The following is a 19,227-nucleotide window of genomic DNA, read 5'->3' on the forward strand; positions in this document are numbered from 1 at the left end:
CCTTCTGGCTTTTCTTCTTCGGCAGGTCAACCAGCGGCTAATTCGGGAAGTGGGACGCAAACTTCCCGAAACCGGCTTTGTGAGGACATCGGATACAGCCAAGACGCGAGCCTCATGAGCACCGAGACTGCCAGTGCTAGACCATTTCCACTCAGTACAGTGCGCACAGTTACCACTGTGTTATCAGCTGCCTTCTGCCGAACAAGGAAACTGTCCGCAGCCTCCTCGCCACTTTGCTGCTGGTGGGAGCTGCCGCTCGCTCATTCGTATCACCCAAACCAACGTGCAGGGGCATCTGAAATGTGGCGCTTTGGCCAGGGAATTGTACGAATTCGTATCACCCCGAAATACATACCAACCCTGATCGTATCACCAAGATTTCCCTGTATGTATATATATGTGTGTTTATATATGGCATCTGCATATATCGTTATGTGTAGCTGATGCCTAATGCTATTTGCAATTCATTTACAGGGGAGCTAACGGAGGCCAAAAATGGTGACACTATATCAAACGAGCACACAAGTCGTCTTCCTCCTCAGTGCAGCCACACTGTGGCAGCTGTTCCGTATCATCACCCTTGGCAGTAGAAGCACCGTCTCGGTGCTTAATCTACGCATCCACGGTGAAAGGTGCGTGGTATGGCTTAAGTCTCGCCACGTGAACGATGTCACTTCCAGCTGACGATGACGCTGATAGGTAGGCGGGGATGATTTCATACGTGACATCGGTCACTTGTCGCTCCACACGGTATGGGCTAGTGTAGCACGACAGCAGCTATTCGGAAAGGCCCACACGTCGAATGGGTGACCAGAGAAGAGCCAGAGAACCCGGAGAAAAGTGCATGTCGTGACGGTGGCAATCGTAGAGGTGTCTCTGATGCTCCTGTGAGGCCTCAAGACAGGTGCGGGCGAGCTGGCGTGCGTGGTCGGCGTATGCGGTCGCGGCGCGGGCGTATTCAGTGGCTGAACGTGTGGGCGAGAGCAGCAAAGTGTCCAAGGGGAACGCGGGTTCTCGGCCATATAGGAGATAGAATGGTGAATAGCCGGTGGTGTCGTGACGCAATGAATTATACGCGAACGTCGCATATGGTAAGTGAAGATCCTAGTCGTGGTGGTCGGTCGCAACATACTTTGAAAGCATGTCGGTGATGGTCCGGTTGAGGCACTCCGTGAGGCCATTGGTCTGTAGGTAGTAAGGCGTGCTGAACTTGTGCTTTGTCGAGCAGGAGCGGAGGACGTCCTCGATGACTGCCGAGAGAAAGCTGCGTGTACGGTCAGTGAGTAATTGGCGCGGAGCACCGTACACTAAAATGATGTCATAGAGAAGAAAGTCAGCAACGTCAGTAGCGCAACTTGTCGGGAGGTCTCTGGTGATTGCGTACCGCATAGTATAATCAGTAGCGACGGCAATCCATTTATTTCCGGAGCCCGAGAGAGGAAATGGTCCAAGAAGGTCTAGACCAACACGGAGAAAGGGTTCGGCTGGGATGTCGATCGGCTGGAGACATCTAGCTGGAAGTGTGGAGGGCTTCTTCCAGCACTGACAAGGCTCACAAGTGGCAACGTAGCGCTGTACAGAGTGGGCAAGACCCGGCCAAATAAATCGATGGTGTGCACGGTCATATGTGCGCGAGACACCCAAGTGTCCAGCCAAGGGAGCATCGTGAAGTTGGTGGAGGACAGTCGAACGCAGGTGTGATGAAATGACGACCAGAAGGTCAAGGCCATGTGGATCGAAATTGCGGTGGTATAATGTCCCCTCCTTGAGGGGAAACATCCGGAGAGAGGCGTTGCCAGGTGTTGACTCCATACGGTCGATGAGGGCTCGTAATGAAGGATCACGGCGTTTCTTCTTGCCGATTTGAAGGAACTGGGACACAGAGAAAACGCCAGCGATGACATCCGCATCAGCCGGTTCGTCGACGGGGTAGCGGGACAAACAATCGGAATCCTGGTGCAAGTGTCCCGTCTTATATACCAAGAAAAAGAGCGTGGTGATCAGTGATGACACAGAATGGCCGTCTGTACAAGTATGGACAAAACTTTGCAACAGCCCACACAAGAGTGAGGCACTCACGCTCTGTGATTAAATAATTACGCTCGGTGGGTGATAGAAGTCGGCTGGCATAGGCTATAATGCGATCATGCCCACGCTGGCGTTGCACTAATACTGCTCCTATGCCGTGACCACTGGCATCAGTTCGAACTTCCGTTGAGGCAGACGGGTCAAAGTGGGCCAGAATTGGAGGCGTGGTAAGGAGAGTAGTGAGCTGCAAAAAAGATGTGGCATGGTCCGGACCCCAAGAAAATGGGGCGTCTTTCTTCAAGAGGCCGGTAAGGGGACGTGCGATGGTCACAAAATCCTTCACAAAGCGTTGGAAATAAGAGCACAGCCCCACGAAACTACGAACGTTCTTGGTAGACTTCGGAGTAGGAAAGTTCGTAACAGTGCGCATTTTGTCTGGATCAGGTTGCACGCCTTTGGCATCCACGAGGTGTCTAAGGACGGTGATTTGGCGGCGAGTGAAGTGACATTCTGACGAGTTCAACTGGAGACCGGCGCGGCGAAACATGTCAAGAATTGCTGTAAGATGGTCTAGATGCGTGTCGAATGTGGGCAAATAAACTATGACGTTGTCCAGACAGCACATACAGGTGGACCACTTGAACCCCTGAAGCAAAGAGTCCATCATTTGTTCGAAGGTGGCTGTAGGCACCCCTTATGTAATGCCCATGGGCGTTTAAGGTGAAATAAATGAAATGAAATTGTCCTCAATAATCAGCTCGTGGACAGCATCACAGGTTGCCACATCAGTTTGAGGTGCTCACTTTCAATGCTGAAATGCACAGCCTTGAAACAAGGTATCCAGGTTTTGTTGCAAGTTCTCCTTCAGTATCTACGACATCTCAGTGAGAATGTCCTTTGGCCCTGGAGAGAAAGAGCGACTTCATGACGGCCTGTGACTCAAATGACACGACACTTGCTTGTGCATCTGCCATCAAAGTTCCTCAGCGCAATAAAAAATCAATAAAGTTCAAGTGTAATAAAAAAATAAATGTGTCAAAAATCACAAACATCTGATATTTGCAAAATTACATACTACTAAGATATTAGGCAGCCATATTGCCCCTCACTCGTTTTTTCCATTTTTTTTTCTAGATGGGGACAAAGCTAGGAACTTATCAGGACCCCCTTGTATACAACTGTGCCAAAGCGAGATGTGACAGTGTAACAGGGTCCGTCTATTGTGTTGCTCAAATAACGTGTGCCTGTGGATGCGCCTTTATTGTGAGCTTCGCGAGACAGGAGCACAAGTGCATTGCTACACAGTACAGAAACTACCAAAACATGAGACCATGGGCGGCGCGAAATTGAGCAAAAGCAACCTCTTGACCACCAGCTGCATCACTCTCAAACATAATGTCAAGGCGTTCTTTCTTTTTCTCTAAGAATTGAATAGAAGTAGACATGCAGCATTTTCTTTTGTGTTAGAATGCAATGCAATTATATTTTTATTACGAGTGGTTGAGTACTTAGTGAAAAAATTATAATGAGAAGTTTCTACATCATTGGGCTAGTATTTGAATGACCTGAGAGAGTCTCAAATTCTGTCCTGCATCTACCTCAATTTCTCTATTACTAAAGTTCTGTTCGCGATAATATGGACACCTTACTCTTCTTAATCTACCACTTTAGCTTGACTAATTATTTGCCTTTAGTGCTCCTTTAAAGGCCGAAGCCAACACAATTTTGTAATTTTGCACTGTGAAACGCCACTTTTGTGCAAAATTTGAATGAAAATGAACCTGTGCATTGGCCAGAACAGTCATTTACGCTGAAGCACAACCCACCTGTCATGGAGGCTCTGCAGGATCTGCATCTGTGCAGCTTGAGAGGCTTGCATCGCTTTTTCCATGGCACCGAACAGCTGAAAAATCACAGCATTAATTGGCACTGCTGAACAGCAGTGCGGAGCTTTAGGAAAATGTTTGGGAGTAGTCATGGGGCACTTTTCATGTGCATAATGTCATCAAAGAATGCATATTGTCATTAGTGTGAATATAGAAAGTAATATTTGCAACTACTAGTTTTTATGTGTAGTCAAGATATCCTTTACCAAGGTGCCTCAAGCTTTGTTCTCAGCGACATCATTTACGCCTTTGTCTCTGGACAATGTGATTGACAGCCTGGAACATAGCAGTGAACTCACCGATTCCATGTACTTCTGCTGAATGTCCATTTCAGCTCGGTACTGCTCCTTGGTGATGTTCATCATGGCTAGGTTGTGGCTCTGCTGTAGTTCCTCTTTCTGCAATGCACAACACCAGGCATCAGCACAAATATATTCTACTGCTATAAAATAGTGAATGAGTGGTTTTTAATTAATGATTTTCAAGGCTGCCATTACTCTGTTTTTCTGTATGTACATTCTACCCATCCCCTCTATAATGCCTAAGGGGCCTTGAGGGTATTGTAGATAAAATAAAATAAAATGGTGGGAAAATAGGATGCACATGATTCTCCCGGCTAAAAGTTCTAGCTTGTTCACTGCTAACCTTTGCACATGGGTGGCATATCATGGTTCATAAATTCTCATTGCAATACCCCTGTGGCATGGAGAAAGGAAATACTTGACGCAGCCAGCCTTGGCAAGACAACTCTCGTAGAAGCCATCCCCTTCGCTTTCTCATTCTCCGTCACGTAACCTCTGAGGCTGAGCACGCTTCCAGTAGTTTTTAATTGATGCTCACTGGTTCAGCTAATTTGCCTGCAGAGCTCAAGCATAAAAACCTAACACACATTCTGATGTGATGATCATGTCCTCGGGTTCTTCAATTGTGCTGCACAGTGCTCCCACTTGTTCCATTTAACCTGTTGTGCACCAATAGACAATTTGCAAAATGGTGTGCATCCTCTTCCGTGCAGCGGCAGTACTACAAAATTTGGTTGGAAAATGAGGAGGAAGCTTGACCGCTTCCTGGCGAATTAAGTTCGAGCACTTGCACATATATTAGGTGCCTTTGCTTTGTTTATGTAAACACTAGGCTTCTCACAAAAATAAAAGCTGCGTGTTCCTCACGAAAGTGTTACCTTCGGGTGAGCATTGATGACGTGTACTACGATAAAACTGGCTAAAGACGTTGAGAATTCATCCTAAAACCAGTAACACAAAGGTTCACGTCGACCATGGCAAAAACCAGCTGCCTTACGCAACTTTGGTTGGAAAATACCTTTCTTGCTCATGCGCAATACATTTTTGCAAATGGCCCACTGAGCATTAATTATTCAGGATAAATGTGCAAGAGTACATGGTTTGTCTGGGACAATACGAGACAATAAATGTAGACTTTGCAAGAATGAATTAATAGTGCTGGCTCTCTCACCAGTATGACAAGGTGTGTGCAGTAATTCACCTACGCAATGATAGATAAGAGCTACTGTCCCACTGCAGCAGAATCGACATTTTTTTCTGGCATCACTGGTCACCATGTGTACATTTCGTGCAGGTGAAGCAGGAAATGCACCAAGACGCACCAAATTGGCGCTTCACTGTCTTCCTTTTTTCTGTCCCTTTTCACGAAATGTATTTCGTGCCACAATCAAGTATACTTAGGAAATCTAACCACCAACTTGCCCAAGAAGTCCTTTTGGTCCAAACTACGTTCTTCATGATGCACCATTAAACACTGGTAGTTGGCCTGATGCGTGCATTGTCATAGTATAGCACAGTTACAGGTATGTGAGCTATGTGAGTTACAGGTAACGTGAGCTTTAAATTCACTGCCTCATCACCACTGTTATGTCTATAACGTGAGCTTTAAATCCACTGCCTTGTCATCACTGTTATGTCTATGGTAGCTGTAATAAAAGGCGTCTGGAACGCAGAACGGAGTTTATGTCAGAGGGAGTTGTGCACAGCACAGTCCGAATGCTGATATTTTATGAGCCACCTGCTCTATGTGTGTGTCACGAGCTGCCGATGGGAAGAGAGTAAGGAGGGCTGGAAAGGCATGCCAGTGGCAGCTGAGATGAGCAGAATGAAGGGGGTCTACAAGACGTAGCAATAAGTAAATAAATAAATTATTAATTGCTTTGGACCCTATGCCCCAACTCCAGAAATGAAACCAGAAAGGGGTAAAGGCATCTATAATTTGTGGGAATACTAAGGCTAACACAGTACAGTAAACCCTCTGATATCGTGAAATATTGATTAAATCGAAATTTTTTCCTGACTCGGTTTTACCTGCACCTATTTTCCACCCCTTATCTCAAGATGCTTTCACGCCATCCTCCAGATACCTCAATATCTAGACTGTGTAAATGTTGGCAACAAGTCATTACCCAAAGGCTTCTATACCTTGTGCACAGCTCTGATATCGCCAAAAACTGACAAGACCACATGTTTGTAGCGAATCCCACTTCATTTTACGCCACTCTTGTCATCTACCAGTCTCATCATTCACCATTCATGACTGGCTGCGACCTTATTGATCCTGGAGGTGCAGTTTTGCTCTTACCCCTGACAAAGTGCAAGGACGACGTCTGCAACTTGCATGCTCATGCGCGTGCAGAGCAGCTTGCTTATTCGCTGTGCTCTGCATTTATGCGTTTGTGGATCCGCGCACTGCACGATTCGCGTAGGGATACCACAAGCTAGGCCGTATAATTTACGCACTATGCCAGCTGTGCCGAATGTTTGGTACGTCATTGGCATTATCTTAAGCAACAAGTTCAGGGCCGTAATTTGGGAGCGTTGCCTTTTCCGATGCCATTTCTTATTGAGCCTCGTCAGTGGTCATAACGATGCTTCACCTGTGTTATCAATGGGATAAGCAGCCTGGGATAAGCATCTGAGAACAGTAGATGAAAGAGGGGCATATAATGGAGCAAAAGGCATGGCTAGAAAATAGCGGCTCTATGGTGGTATGCTCAGTCGATTACTTTTTCGGATACGAGCACTTTTGCAATATTTCTCATGACTAGGCTTTCGACACGACATGCCACACAACAGAGTTAGCTTGGCTCTGTGCAAGCAGCTCTGTGGCCCGTCGATGCCAGGCGTGTCAAGTGCCGAGTTGGATAATATTTTGCGAAATTGATCCACTAAAAATACCCCTCCTGGCATATGTTGAGGTTTTGCGAGAAATCCAGTGGCTGTGCTGGTGCCTATGCACCATAAGTGAGATATAAGTGAAAGACTCAGCAGTCTTTTCACTTATATCGAAACTTTTCACAATTTTCTCAACTTTGAGTTCACAGGGTTTTACAGTATACGCAATATTTGTCCTCAAACTCATAAGAAACCACAGCACAAATTGGAGGAAGGGACACCCCATACAGATGCACATAGAATGAATATGAGCTTACAACTGATTTTATTAAAGCAAAAAGAGCATGCATGCACCCGTGGTCTAACCTACAAACACAAGCACTGCCTGCTAACAGGTGACCATACAGAATTCAAGTGTACATGTGACATACAATCCATATTTTATGTGGCTGTCTAGGAAAAATGATTTGCAACCAAACAGCGATATCAGTGCGTACCTCACAAAGACATTTTCACTTATTTAATAATATATGCTTAAGAAACTTATAGTGCATAGGTGTTTCGTATGTGTTTCTCTAGAATAAGAATCACCTGAACATGAGGTTCCCACCTGCAGGCTGCACAGTGAGTCTCACACATAACTCTGTTCATTTTACTACTATGTTCTAGTATGCAGGATCACTAAAGTAACGAATCAGGCTGACTAATTATTCAAGTGAATGTAGGTCATAGAAATGCTTCCGTTTGTTAAAGGGCAACTATGGTGATGATGTCCACTGATGTTAATGAAATTGTTAATATATGTTCTCTTTTGCATTCTGATTATTTGTGCCAAACTATATGGCTGCAAGTCATTTAGTTTTCCTGAAAATGAATTCTAAAAATTGGTTGGCTTCCGGACTCCTGACTTTCTACTGGCTATCCGGTGTTTGCGACATATCGAGTCTACACCCCACTGTCGTTGAAATTGTCACTTAAATTACCACTGCCTAGTTCGGAGACTCCGTACAAGCTCCCTGTGTCACGAGGAGAAATCATCAGTTTCACTTCTTTGGTGTTAGCAGCAGGCATTCTGCATGCATACATTATGGTAGTGTAGGACCTGACGTTATTCACTCATCGTGACGTCACACGAAGCAGCTTCCCGTTTCGGTTTCGGTATCTCATTTATTGGTTATCTAAAATTAATGATGAAGTTATAAGCAGATTGAACCATCCTACAGGTGACATAACTGTCAATACAATACGAAAATGACAATATCCTAATATGGTTAAAAAATTGCCAGAGTTGCCCTTTAATAAAATGTGTGCATGAGCCAAGTGAGCATGCAGTACTGTTAGAGGCAGGACAAACATAACACACCTTCGCTTTGTGCTCAGCATCCAACGTTTGGATCTGTGATTCATTCTGCTGTTTCAGTGCCATGCTGAAATTGAAAGTGGGGGAAAAACAAGAGCATTTACACACGAATCTTGCACAGCATAAAAATGCATTTCTCTACTGTATGTTTACTTCACGCAACCTCAAGTCCTTTGTACTGTCATCACAACTCTTGCTTAGGCACCGAAATTAAAACCAGCCGCCAGGAGGCACACACATCATATTGCCGCAGAGAGCTCTCCACATGCCTTGGGCAACCGTGCAAGCGCCTCATCGCCAAAGCGCCTAGGAATTGCTCACAGCATCGCTAGGCGCCAGTAACGCCTCGTGCATGGCAATACAGCGCGTCTTCCGTGCACGCGCACATGGCCGTCCAATGAGAAGTCATGGCGTGGCTCCTGGCCTTTGGCGTGCGTGAAAAGTGTGTTCGGCGTGGAGACGTGGTTCATTGTTTAATAGCCTCCTGTTAACTCTTCTTGTAAATTGTATGAATGCTTTAGTATTGAGTTTCTGGGCACAAGTTCACCCACAATAAACCAGTTTGTTTAGTGTGTGTCATTAAAGAGTGCTACATGTCTGGTGGAGGTGCGAATACTACAAACATGTAAAAGTTTATCCTTTAGGTTTGTACCTGGTTTTGTATCTGTCAGGAAATGTACCATTGTTTTGTGCAGTAAAAGATTGCCATAAAAATCTCCCAGCAGTATTCATTTAACCTAAGTGACAAATCATGAGAACTCATTATAATGCTACCTGCCTGTTATAATAATATTCCCCAAGCAAATGTAATATCATAGTGGCACCTTGCTATTAATGTACATGACAACAATAAGGAGACTATGCAAACTTACTTGAACACAACAGATAATGTTCTCAGTAGCTAGGCAATGCCTAGCCATGGCGGAGGTACCTGTACCCAAAAGCTAGCATGCTCTTTCAAGTGCTGGTGTTGACCAACCATGTGCTCACACAGTTTTACATGGCATGAATGTTGCTCACTAATCCCACTGATCACATGGAAGCTAGCATTGCCCATGAGCACAAATTTAAACGAAGATTATGCGGTGAAAAACCATATAGCAGACATTCTTTAGGCTTATTATTCAAGTTGCGGTAAACACCCAGGCATGAGGGAACAAGATGTTAAGTTTATTTGTTTAACCACATCGATAGATGCCAAAATTGTACATGAGTAATAAGAATAGCAAGGAAAAAGCTGCGCTACGGCAGCATGACTGGCCCCACCACCCTATTAAATGCCATTTCTATGTGGCAACAACAACATCCAGTATGTGACACTGATTGCACCGGCCACTCCTTGGAACATTTATCTGACTTTTGTTCTTCGATATAGTTGTGTCGATTACTGAAGAAAAAGGAGTGTTGTCCCCACAGGTCCCTTGCTTCACCGACAGCAACAGAAGGGCACCACTGAACGACTGTATTTACACTGTCCCATGAGCAGTTTCATTCTGCCGTGCTGTAGGCGAGGTGGCAGTTGAGGTTCTGCTGCAATGTTGACCAATGGCACGTGACATTTGACATTCCACTTTCCCAACAGAGTCAGTGCAATGAGTGGCCAAATTCGGTCATATTAAAGACAGTTGGACTTGGTGCTGTCAACTCTAGGGAAACTTAGATCCAGTGATTTTAACCATTCTTTAAGGAAATAAAAAAGTCTGACTAAATCCAAGAAAATTTCGCACTAAGACATTGAAACGTTGAAACTTCTGACGTGATGGAGTGTATTGATTTCAGACACTTGCAAGTTACATTAGGATGTATACCATTACTTTTGATTGCCTAGTACAGTGAATGCATCTCGACAAGTAAATGACAGGGTGTGGATTCCCTTAGCTCTGTCATGAAGTGCTGCCACTGCGATTTTGCTGTTTGAAGCTCTATCTGTGCTGTCTATGTCTGTGACTCTGAATGAAATATCGATCTGTGATGGGCGAAGCAAACCCATGCTGCAACTTGTGGGGATGCGCGACTCTCGCGCGTCCCCTGATATCTTTTTCCCGCATAGCGCGTCTCCTGTAATCCGGCTCCGCCGCGTGGCCTGGTGCCCGCGGTGGTCGGAGTGGTTGAGGCGCAGTACGAGAGATGGCGCGAGTGTTGCGCTGCTAACGCCGCCGACAGGCGGGGTTACTTGGGCGCCGAAAGACAAGGCGCTTGCTCTCTTTGGTTCGGGACAGCAAACAGTGCGGACGTGCCGTGCCGCGCGTGCGCCGATCCGTGCTTCTGCGAGACCGTCTCGCGTGGCCGCCTTCGAACGCGCCACCGTTCGCATGACCGTACGCGCGAACGACCAGGCGTTGGGATCCAGCATGGGGCGAACATATTCACTCGCTATCCAGTCATGGTGAGTCGGACTTCCTAGATTTGTCGCACGCCTATCGGCATGTTTTGTGGATAGAAACTTGGCTAGCAGGCATTGATGCATGAAAGGTGCAATAAATGCCCTTGTGATTGTTTGCACTACTGTGTTGTTCCTTTGTCCCAAGAGCATGGGAGTGAGAACCCCACAAACTCCAAACAAATCAGCAGGGGTGTAAGTGGACAGATATACCAAGCATGACAATGCGGCAATGTGGTTGTAACGCTGAACAGCTGACTATGCGCGTGTTCACTAACATTTACTGCAAGTTGCCAACAGGCAGAGCAGGCTTGGACACTCCCAGTGGTCAGGTGCTCGAGTGAGTTTTGCTTCAAAGGAAGGATAAAAAAGGGGCACATCTGTGTGCTTTGCTGCTAATGATGCTTATGTGCATATGTGTGGTGACACTACGTTAGTACAAGGCAAGCAAGAAATATTAATATTTCACATTGGTGTCCTGGAGTAGCACACTATTTTAACAGTGTTACTATCTGTAAGACAGTTCCGGCGCACATTTTGCTTACAATTTGGATAAGCTTCTGTGTAATCTTGGCACTTTGCTCAAGGTGCAAAACAACCTTGGGCAGTAACAAAGCTGACACCTTCTTCTGTGAATACAGCTTGTGGGCTCACTCTACGTCTCCCACACGGCGTTGCCTAGTATCCCCCAGGAGAAGTGGAGCTTCACGACAGCATACGGCGATAGACCCACCATAAGTTCGAGCACCAAGCCGAAAGGCCTGGCCGGCTCTGGCCGTATGTATGGGTGCTCTCCCAGGAACACGAGACGTCCAGGACAGTTAATGCGTGTATTGATTACAATACGGCCAGCACGTACCAGACTGCACCCAAACACACGGAGCACACTCGGCAGCCGCGGCCCCCCCCCCCCCCCCCCCAATGGCGGTGGAAGGCAGGTTCCACGCTGCGTCGAACAATGGTTCGCACTCGCGGGCCAAAATGTATTTGCAAACACTACCTAGCGCTTCCCGTCACCGACACTGGTCAGCAACGGTTTGGATACGCAAAATGTGATGCACCAAGTGCCTGCGACTACCGCAAGGGCAGAACGCAGAGCCACTCAGTAAGCCGCACTTATGCAAGGTGACAAAGCACATGAACGTCCCCAGGCCGGGGGCGTTAGGGACATAAATAGCCGGTCGCTCACATACTCTCGCGACCGGCGCTTGTCCCTGCCGCAGCTCGACTCCCCCGCACCCGGCGATCTTCCCCAGTCGGGGCTTCATCCCTACATCACACCCCACGACCCAATCGGAGGGCCGCGTAGCATGACGTTGCGGGACGTGGCCGCGACGCCCGGGGAAATGGCACATGGTCGAGGGGCAGGCATTTGGGGGCGAGGTTTTCCTTGCAATGGCGAATAAGTCTGGAGGCGGAGGCACAGCATCGACTGCACCCCAGTAGACCAAAGGACCTCCCACATCCCTCTCCCCTTAAGTGTCCCTACCAGCTGAGAAATAAGCCGGCGGCATGCGACACAAAGCAAAAGCCCCCTGTATCAGCCAGCATCAGACACTGCAAGGACGGCTAACCTCCTGCCGCCATTCCAGCCCTTAAACACATATTAAAGAAATGAGAATGTCATAATCGGGGCAGATACACTAATAGCATAATTATATAACACAAACAGCAAACCCAATGAAAATTGCGCACAACCAAATAACTTAAAGGGAACTGTATAAAGCACTGCCCCAGAATACCACGAGAATAAGTGCACTGTCAGCTACACAAAAAAACACACACAGACACTCAAAAATAAGCATAAAAAAGGTTAAAGAACTCCACCTAGAAAATAAAATGGCAACACGTCCCCGGAGCCTTAGCGTTCAGTCCCGAACATCTCATTCCAATGCCATCGCGTGCACTTGGTCGCTGGCCACCACATTCGGATGTGTTTGTTTCTGCGGAATAATCCGTCGCTCTCTGTGGGCTGCCTCTCCATCGTCTGGAGCCCCCCGATGAACGAGTGCTGCAAATCCGGGGTCCTCGCGCATCCTCTGCCAGCACAATTGGGCCAGCTCACCGTCTGTTAGCACCGTCGCCACGCCAGAAGGCACCGGGGGATCTCGCGCAGCACTCTTCCCCTTCTCCTCTGTGAGCATTCGGCCGGTGTAGTGGCTATGGTGAATAACAAGGGTCTCGCACGTCCCGCAGGTAGCAGCACCATCAGGGAGGGGCAGGTGCGTGCCGCCCGTAGCCGCATCCGTTAGAGTGAGCGTGTGCCCCTTAAAAGGATAGAGCACGGGGTGCTGGCTCCTCTCTGCTCTTCACTGCGTGGGTCAGGCTTTCACTGACACATAGCAGAGGGGTGCCGATACACCCTCCTGGCCCATCCAGGTGGCCATACTTCGTGTTTTATTGCAAAAGCAATACTGCTCGCACTTTCGGCCCATCGGTGGTCGTGGCGCCTCCCTACACAGCTGTGCGTCACGTGACCGCGCGACGTCACGCCAGACCGAGAGACGGGGCCCCAGCTCGCGGCATCGATGGTGGAGGCGAAGCCTTGCACGCCGCTGCTGCGGTGCTACCGAGAGAGGGCGCTCGCTGGTGTGACGTCATGCCATACCGAGAGACAGGGCCCCAGCTCGCGGCATAGATGGTGGAGGCGAAGCCTTGCGCGCCGCTGCTGCGGCACTACCGAGAGAGGGCGCTCGCTGGTGTGACATCACGCTAGGAGGATAAATGGGGCTACAGCTCGGCTCCTCGCAGTGATCGGCACGCTGCCTTGCGCTATGTCAGATGATGTATAGCCATAAGTTTAACAAAGGGCAACCATGTCCACACCATCAGCCGAACCAAGGCGCAGCCAAGGGTACAGTCGCCGACCGTTTATTCGGACCTGACGGGGACTGCGGAAATGTCCGAATAAACAGGTGTCCGAAAAAGCAGATTAAGAAAAAAAAATTAAATCCTTTATTTCCACGCACTTATTCGGGCTCGGCAGTAGGCTTGAAGAAATCGTGAGTGCGCCGTTGCACGTTGTTCCGTTTACGCGCAATCAGATAAGCCTGAATCTCGGAGAGGGTCGTACGGTCACTATAGGCGGCTGAAAGTACAGTCACTCGGAAGAGCAAGCAGTGTCGCCTCCCCGACCATGCGACGTCAACAGCGGCAGAGGTAGCAGGCCTTCACCTGGCTGTGGACTTACTCGCAGAGGAGCTGCCGGTGACTCCAGTGACCATCTATTGCGACTCCAAGGCGGCACTTCTCAGCCTGCAGAGGCCAGAAAGGGCCAGCCTCGGGGTTGCCCTGCTCTCGACAAGGCTGATGGCGCACCAGGAGGCGGGCTGCTCAGTTTCCCTGCACTGGCTTCCAGCCCACGTAGGGATACCGGGCAACGAGGAAGCAGATGCACTGGCTAAGCGTGCCCACCACTGCATGGTCCCGCCCAGCCTGGCTGTGACAGCCAATGATTTCACAAGCCACAGGCTTCGGCGCCATCTGCTGGCCTGCCATCCGGACAAGCGGACGTCCTTGGGCCGCCCTCCGCGACCACTTCCACAGTGCGGCCTTGCACGCAGGGAGACCTCCCTCCTTCTGCGACTGAGGATTGGCTGCTGTTGGACGGGTGCTCGCCGCCACCGGCATGGCCTCATCGCCTCTCCAGCCTGTGCCTCCTGTGCTGAGCCCGAGACCCTGGAGCACCTCCTACTGGCCTGCCCTGCCTACCTGCAGCAGCGTGACCGTCTCCTGCAGGAGTTCCGACGCCTGGGGCTTCCTTCTGCACGGCAGGAAGACATCCTCTTCCCTGGTCGTAGCGAGCTGCCAGCCCTCCTAAGTGTCGTCGAGTACCTCGACTCGTCGGGGCTCTCGGCGAGACTCTAGGATTTTCTGCAAAGATGGATAGCCTCACGGCTATCCAAACCACTACAGGCTACTCGACCTGCCCCAATCATTTGGCTCCTGCTGGATCACCGCCCCCGTGGCCTTGCCACCAGATCACCACTCCTACCGGACCCAATGGGCCCTCCCTGCCGGACTGCTCAGCCGCTGCCCATGGCGTCACTTTAACTCTCTACTCTCCTATCTCCTTTGCTCCCACTCTCCCCCCCACCCCTGTTGACGCTGAGCCGCGCTCCCGCAAGGGCTGCAGAAAACAGCGTCAACCTTTCCTTCTCCCTTCAAGAACCACTTCTCTCTACAGTCACTGCTTGTGCACGCTCCGCATGCGACGGCAGCGTAGCACATGGTGCGTTATCTTCCGACTCGGAGTCATCGTCCGGCGGTGCAGCAGAAACCCGACGAATGATCTCGCCGTCGTCGAGTTCTGTGCATGTCAGTACAGCAGTGTCAGCACCTGTGAAACTGTCAAATGAGACGGTGTCCCGAATCGCAATGCAACCACTGCGCAGGTCTCGGCAGAACATTTTCCACGTCAGTAGGGAGCACATCGGAAGGCGACAAATCCTAGGCCTCCCGGCACCCGCTTGCCGGCATTTCCCAGCGCAGTCTGCGCGGGCACTGTCGGCGGCATTAGACACTTGACGCGATGTTTCCGTACGCCGCGTTGGTTCACTGAAACCTCGACACAGCACACAAAGCAAACACCACCGTGCTGACACCAGTCACACAAACGAAAAACGTGGCCTGCTCGCAGCGTCGTGCGCGAAACAAACAAATCAGCTGCTGGATTGTCTTGACATGGCTTACTAAGTTGAAACCGGAACTGCTGTACGGCCACTCTATCGAACCAGGCAGAAACGATGATGATGAGCGGGGACTTCCAGTAGCGCCACTTCGTGGGGCAGCAAGGAGGCTCCGTTCAAAACAAAAATGGCGTTCAGCAAGTCTAACTATGCGCCGGTCAGGGTCGGTGCATGATGCCCTCGATCGAGTTGGCTCAAGGAGTGTCCGAAAAATCAGACGAGAGGTTGCAAGGTGTCCGAACTTTCGGCAGTTGTTATACATTATGGTCTATGGGGAGAATGGCGGTGCCGCAAAGCTGACCGAATAATCGGGCATGTCCGAATTTTTGGAGTCCGGAAAATCGGTCGGCGACTGTATTGCTTTCGCAATCTTCCAGGCTTAACCAAGCTAAGCCTTCAGCCAATTTTTTTGGACTGGTCTCCGTAACTTAACCGTTCATTACTGTGCCTTTAATGAACACGATGTCACCACGCATGATGTCCTCGCGCGTATTATTTAAACAAGAAGAAATACAAGCACTGAACAAAAGGCAAACGAATGCACATGTGTCTTATTGACATCTAGTTGGGGCGGGATGGAACCGTGGCACGCTGGCCTCTATGCGGGAAATCCCGAGAGAAAAGAAAGAACTCGCTCACAGAGGCAGAAAGCAGGAGTAATGCATTTCTTTTACCAGAAAGGTCTGGAAATGTGAGGGCGACCTCACAATGGTGGGCGTTGCCTGAGGGGGTATCGATGCGACAGCCGAAAGCGGTTGGAAACACTGGACGTGCTCTGTTCCCCGGAACACCTGAGATTGCTGGGCTCCGGCGCCAGCTCAACTGGCCTGAAATGGTAGGCTTTCAAGTCGGCAATGTGAACGCAGCTCCTGGTTCTCCTCGTCTGAGGATCCATCAGCTCATACACAAGTGGTGAAAGTCGTTTCTCCAATCAGTAAGGCCCCAGCCAATTAGGAGCCAACGCTGCAGAAAACCCTTTGCTCGCATCACTAAGAGCGTGGTTGCGTTTAAGCACCAAGTCACCAACCTGAAAGCAGACGTCGCAATGACTCTTGTCATATTGAGCCTTCTGCTGGGCTCGGGCGGCTCTTAAGCTGTCCCTTGCTCTAGAGAAAGCGCGGGCAAGCCGAGAGTAAAGCTGCAATGCATATGAGGAAAGGTCCCCTGGTGCATTCTCGACGCCTGCTTGGCGATGCGTAACAATGGTTAGCGGATTCGCCAGTTCATCGTCACAAGTGAGGAAAGCAGGGAAGAATCTTGTTGAGCGGGTTTCTGCCGTCCGGATGGCGAACGCAAGTTCGTTCACGTGGTCTGCCCAATCCTTCTGGCTCCTGGCAAAGGCCGTGAGCATTGACTTCACAGTATGAAAAAAGCGTGTCATGAGGTTGGACTGAGGGTGGTAGGGCGATGTGAGGCGGTGCTCAATTTGAAGGGATGTACATGTCCCACGAAACACCTGAGAAGTGAAGTAAGGCGCATTGTCAGTAATCAAACGCTCCGGAAATCCAAAGCGCATGAAAGCTTCCATTAGCTTGTCCAACACTGCCCAGGCCGTCATCTTGCGGAGCGGAAATAGCTCCACCCACTTTGTAAAGTGATCGACCACTACCAAAAGGTACTGAAAGCCCGGCTTACTCTTTGGAAAAGGCCCCATTTAATCGCAGGCAGCAAACTGCAAAGGCCGCTGACTGTCAATCGGCTTCATTAAACCCAGCGGATGGCCACCGCGAGATTTCACCGTCTGACAGACGTGGCAAGTCTAGCAATAACGGAAAATGTCGCACTTCATACCGGGCTAGGTGACAGTGTGGCTGAGTCTTGCAAAGACCTTTGAGTCACTCAGGTGTCCAGCCAGTTGTTCATCGTGAGCGTAGCGCAAAAGCGCACGCCTCAGACTTTTCGGTATCACCACCTTAAACAGGTCCATAGATTCGTCCTTGGTAACAATATATCTCAGCACGAGCCCATCATGGTCCAGCAGGTAGGAATCTTCAGAAGTACCAACAATACAAGCTGGCCCGGGTCCTTCTGCGCTCGTTGCAACACCAGCAACGTCACGGCGCTCCATTTCCACTACTCTACTAGCAATTTCCTTGCAAAATAAATCCTCCTGCTGGGCCTTTAGACGCTCCTCTCGGCTGAAATGAATCGGGGTCCCTCCAGAGGGAGAGCTGGTTCCATTGCTTCTTTTTGGAGATACTGCAAAGGCCTCGGTCTCCTGTGTTGTGGTACGCGGCTGTCTTTCTGCGGCTAACCCCTTCTGCAAACGCGCGAGGACATCATGCGTGGTGACATCGTGTTCATTAAAGGCACAGTCATGAACGGTTAAGTTACCACCAGTGCCGGGCAATCTATTCACAATGCTCCCCTTTGGCACGTTTACAACTATTGCCCTCACTGAGGGAGAACTCTCGTCACCGCTCGGCTGTACAACGCCGAAAACCTCTTTTACTGCCGTCTCCTCTATAGATGGGGGCCCGAAGATGGTCTCCCTCTCTTCCTCGGCCACTTTACCGCTCGCACAGGTGGGCACGTTGGTGGCTTCCGCCACTCGCCTCCGGCATCAGCCAAGTAAGGAAGCGGCGCACGCGAAAGCGCGCCTGCCACGACGTTTGTGCTCCACTTTTGTTACTCACTGAAAAGTCGTAGTGCTGTATTAGAAGTGCTCAGCATGCCAGCCGACCCGCAGGTTCGCGAAGCCTCATGAGCCAGTTGAGCCCACTGTGATCCATCTGCACGACGAATTTCGTGCCGCCTAAATAGATTGAATCTCCTTAGTTGAATCTCCTTAGTGCAAACACAATCGCTAAGCACTCCTTTTCTGTCACGGAGTAGTTCTTCTCTGCAGGGAGCAGCACCCGACTAGAAAAAGCCAGAGGGTGCAGGACACCATCGAATTCCTGAAGGAGGACAGCCCCCAATCCCAAATCACTCGCGTCGGTCTGAGCGGCGAATTTTTTGGTCAGGTCAGGCAATCTGAGGCGCACTGGTTCGGCGATGGCTCGGGACACACCGCGAAATGCCTGCTCATGCTCTGGTTCCCAACACCACTCCACAGACTTCCCCAACAACTTTGTCAGCAGTGCCTGGAGTTTCGCACAAGATGGAATAAATGACCGGTAGAAATTGACCATTCCCAGGAAGTGGCGGAGGCCACGAACATCTTTGGGGGTGGGAAAATCCAGGAGATCCCGGAGCTTTTCCGAATTCGGCTCAATGGAGCCTCTTCCTAGGGTGAACCCCAGCAAGTGGACTCAAGTTTCCACCACTTGTGCCTTTGCCGGATTTAGCGTCATGCACGCTTATCTGAGCCTCTCAAGTATGTCCCCAACGTGACGTATGTGCTCCTCAAACGTTTATGAATAGATCACGATGTCGTCGAGGTAGTACATGGCATGGGACCATTTGGCGTCACCCAGAACCCGATCCATTAGCCTCTGAAATGTGGCTGGAGTATTGCACAGACCAAAGGGCATTTGCTAAAAATTGAAAAAGCCCACGATGGCATGTGAAGGCAGCCTTTGCTTTGTCCTCAGGTTCCATCTCTATTTGTAAGTAGCCTTTAGCAGCGTTCAGAGTCGTGAAATACTTTGCTGAACCTAGGCTGCCCACAATTGATTTGATGCTTGGCAACGGATAGGCATCTTTATGGGTAAGTGCGTTCAGACGATGGTAATCAACACAAAGGTGGAAACTACCATCTTTTTTAGGAACCAGGATGACGGGAGATGCCCAGGGGCTATCG

At 49.5% G+C, this 19,227-nt stretch overlaps 1 protein-coding gene across 4 annotated transcripts in view; it reads right to left on the reverse strand.

Annotated features, from left to right (window-relative positions):
• Plc21C (Phospholipase C at 21C) overlaps positions 1-19,227 on the reverse strand; it is a 571,303-nt gene that overhangs the window by 79,593 nt on the left and 472,483 nt on the right. For all 4 annotated transcript variants that reach the window (XM_075698222.1, XM_075698223.1, XM_075698225.1 and 1 more), the window contains exons 19-21: positions 8,418-8,481; positions 4,214-4,312; positions 3,855-3,931 (exon numbers count right to left, since the gene is read on the reverse strand). In XM_075698222.1, coding sequence (XP_075554337.1) covers positions 3,855-3,931; positions 4,214-4,312; positions 8,418-8,481 — 240 coding nt within the window. The remainder of the gene's footprint in view (positions 1-3,854; positions 3,932-4,213; positions 4,313-8,417; positions 8,482-19,227) is intronic.

Source organism: Dermacentor variabilis, chromosome 7 (assembly GCF_050947875.1).
Source record: "Dermacentor variabilis isolate Ectoservices chromosome 7, ASM5094787v1, whole genome shotgun sequence".
Taxonomy (NCBI): Eukaryota; Metazoa; Arthropoda; class Arachnida; order Ixodida; family Ixodidae; genus Dermacentor; species Dermacentor variabilis.